The sequence below is a fragment of the Theobroma cacao genome, chromosome 10 (assembly GCF_000208745.1).
Source record: "Theobroma cacao cultivar B97-61/B2 chromosome 10, Criollo_cocoa_genome_V2, whole genome shotgun sequence".
Lineage (NCBI taxonomy): Eukaryota > Viridiplantae > Streptophyta > Magnoliopsida > Malvales > Malvaceae > Theobroma > Theobroma cacao.
Window position 1 is genome coordinate 19,909,111 of NC_030859.1, and position 3,568 is coordinate 19,912,678.

The 3,568-nt window shown below is 35.1% G+C and overlaps 1 protein-coding gene across 1 annotated transcript; it reads right to left on the minus strand.

Moving 5' to 3' along the window:
* On the minus strand, positions 2,111–3,355 carry LOC18587304 (acidic endochitinase). The gene has a single exon (XM_018128715.1). It carries the CDS (start codon positions 3,314–3,316, stop codon positions 2,399–2,401), a length of 918 nt encoding a protein of 305 aa, XP_017984204.1. The 5' UTR covers positions 3,317–3,355; the 3' UTR covers positions 2,111–2,398.

Genomic DNA, 3,568 nt, shown 5'->3' on the forward strand with positions numbered 1-3,568 from the left:
AATAGTTGTAATGTGGTTGGCTTCTTTGATTCAGATTTTGCTGGTGATCTAGATAGTAAAAAATCTCAAACGGGGTATGTGTTCACTCTATCAAGGTCTGTAATCAGTTGGAAAGTAATAGTTGCTTTGTTTACAACTGAAGTTGAATATATGGCTGTGACTGAGGCAGTGAAGGAGGCCTTATGGCTTCAATACTTGGTTAGTGATCTTTGTTTTGGACAAGAATCTAGATGTGAGATTGTAGCAAAGAAAATAACTACATATGAAAATCCAGCAAATATGCTAACTAAGTCAGTTTCTGGGATAAAGTTCAAGCATTGCTTGGACTTGATCGGTGTTCATAGTGCTTGAGGTCCTTTGGGGCAATGGCGGTGTCGACAGAGATTGGTTCGTAAGGTGGAGCTTGGTGAATTCAAGCCTAAGGTGGAGATTTGTTAGGATAGTCTTGAATTGTGACTTAATTAGAATTGTTTAATTCTAATTAAATTAGTATACCTTATTAAATAGTCTTTAAATCTGGTTAGACTGGAATAATAATTTCTAATTATATTAGGATAAGGTTATTGTATTTGGCACTATAAAAGGACCCTATGGGGTTAAAGAATAATAATCACCTAGATTTAGAGAGAGTGATTTAGGTGTATGTGGGATAAGGGTTGTGAGTTTAAGATTGTTCTTGTAATCTCTTGATTTTTCTCTTAGTGAATTTTTCTCTGTTGCTGTGCCGGTAGACGTAGGTTATCAAAAGACCGAACCACGTAAATTCTTGTGTTCTTATGGGTGTGCTTGATTTTTTTTTCTTTATTCTATTGATTGGGTTAGATCTTGGGTAATTCTTTAGAGACAATTCCGCAATTTCCCAATAGATTCTAAAATAGTACTATCTTGGATTGATGAGAAAAATTTCATCCTTGAGACAAGTGACACATCTTTAATGAGATTAATAATTTGAAAATACTTATTGAGGATGTTGTTTTCATTCATGAGCTCAATGAAGCTAATGCTTTAACAGACTCCCTAGCTAAATTTAACGTCCACAGGTTGAAAATGTCCTTTGCATTGTGGTAAGGCTAGAGCATTACTATGACCCAAGTATGGTTGATTTAATAAAAAAACCCATAGAAGATTTAAATTTTAGTTCAAATATAATTGAAGCATATATATTTCATTTCTTAAAAGTATTTAAACAAAAAGATTTAAATTTGTAATTGAAATATATCATTAACTGAGAATATTTTTTATTTGTTTTAAGCATGTGGTGTTAATTAGAAGAAAGACATCCTAAATTTCTGTACCTGGTACAAGGAAAACAAACAAAATTAAAGCTTTCGTTTTGTTTCTAGGATTTTGAGGTTCCTCACCCATTGCCATGCACTGTTAAAACAAAGGGTGAATCTGAAAAACTATTTTCATGCATGGTTTGATATTTTCCAGGCAAAGTAATGTCTATCATATATGAATTAGCAAGCGAGACGTGGGTAACAGTAAATATTATATAATTACTTAGTAATGGGTTATTGTAATCGCCAGAGAGGCATAAGGCTACAGTGAAATAATTATATGAATTAATAGAATAATCAGAACATATTCTATGTGCTTTCCATTCTTCTTTCCATAAATTTTCATTCATGGTTTCATAGTTCACAAGGTTTGGCCAAAGTTGCTTCAATTTGTCTTGAATAGGCTTCGCTGGATCCTCCTAGTTCACGTACTCCAATGTTTCCTTAATCAATCCGTCTTCTTTAACCTGTAAACTACAGCCCTTTATAGCTAATATCAATAAGTCCAACAGTCCGTGACCATTTGTCTGTAAGCTTTTTATCTTTTTCAGCTCCTTATGTTTCCTTCCTTCCTTTTCATGTAGATACAAATATGTCATTGAAATCACCTGCATCCATTTGAGGTAAAAAAACTTGTAAACTAAAATTTCAAATTTTAATCGAAAAACTTTAATCTATGATATATCGACACTGATTTGGGCTACTATTGTTATTTGAATAGAGAATGCAGCAAGAATATTGAAACATTTGACTCAATTCTTTCCAGAAATTATAATTAGGGAATAGTGGGGCTGATTGCTTTTACATATCTCTATTTACTTTTGAGATTAAAAGTAATTTATATTTTATTTAACATTACATTTATTATCAAATTTACTGAGAGACTTAAATACATAAAATCCAAATCATGGATAATTATACAATCGAAGGATCTCAATATTTATTGTTCAAGGACAAAACTAAAAAGGAAAGGAAAAAACAAGAAAGAAAGGTTACCACATAATATTTATTTACTTATTGCTGAAAGACCAAACAGGATTGGAATCCAGCAGGCGTCCTAAAGAGTACATTTATTTAAACTGGATTACTTCCAGCTCCATCATCTAAACTCTTATTAATTAAGAAGAGGACACTAAGCCATCCCCAAGGGTAGAAGATTTGATAGAAGCACCATACCCAGTTTGCACATCATAATATCGACTCCAAAGCATTACGCCTCCATATTTGGCTGTGCTTTCTATCACCGGAAGAACATCAGAAATTAGATTGTCTACTGGAATATACCCTCCAGAAGGAGCCGCATTCTCAGCCGCCGGTAACCCCATAAATAAATTCGTCACGTTTATCGAGGTAGTCCACTGATTCCATGAGTTTATAAGGTCGTCGGTGACACCATCACTGTACTGGCATGGGGGATTATTATAAAATTGAGTCCAAACAGTGTCAAAAAGGCCAGTAGCAATGGCAGCCCCCATATAATAATCAGGGAATGGACATTGAGGAGCTGCAGATAAGTAGACGCTTTCGCTTTTTTCTTTAAGGAAGCGGGCAAGATCATCGTAGTACAAATTCGAAATCCCTTCTATGTCAAAATCAATACCATCCAACGTGGCATCTCCTAATGGACCAGCAGATGTTCTTCCTCCCAAAAATGTGTTCCATAAATAATCTGCTACACTTTGGGCATCATCTTGAGAACTTAGATAGTAATTACCCGCTGCACCACCAAGTGAAAGCAATATCTTGATTCCTAGTCCCTGGCAATATGTTATTTGTTCTCCGAATATGACGCATGTGCCGCTTGGTGGGTCGCAGTGACCGGCAAGGTTCAGAGACGGAGTTTGGCCGCCACCAAAAACGTTAAGGAAAGCTAAGTTTATGATATCATATATTCCGGTGTCACATGCTTCCTTCAGGGTTCCCTCATAAAGATTTTGACCCCAGTAGGTGGAAATGACAGTGGCATAAGAGGTTTTGCTTAGTGCTGCAGCTACGAAGAAGATGAGCAAGGCTATGGTTTGTGATTTCCGAGCCATTTTTGCAAATGTAGGAAGGAATGGTCTGAAATTGCAGGTAGTGGTGTGATCAGACCATGCTAACTCTTGCTACATTTTATAGAGTTTCCGGGGCTGATGATGACAAATGAAATGATTTGATTTAAGCTTTGAATTTTCTTCTTTTGTTTTTTTGATAAAAAAATGATATTGTAGGCACGTGTTTAATTTATGAACCAATAGTAACTATATGTGGTCATTAATCCTTATCCAAAAAGTTGTGTTGAAATTTCA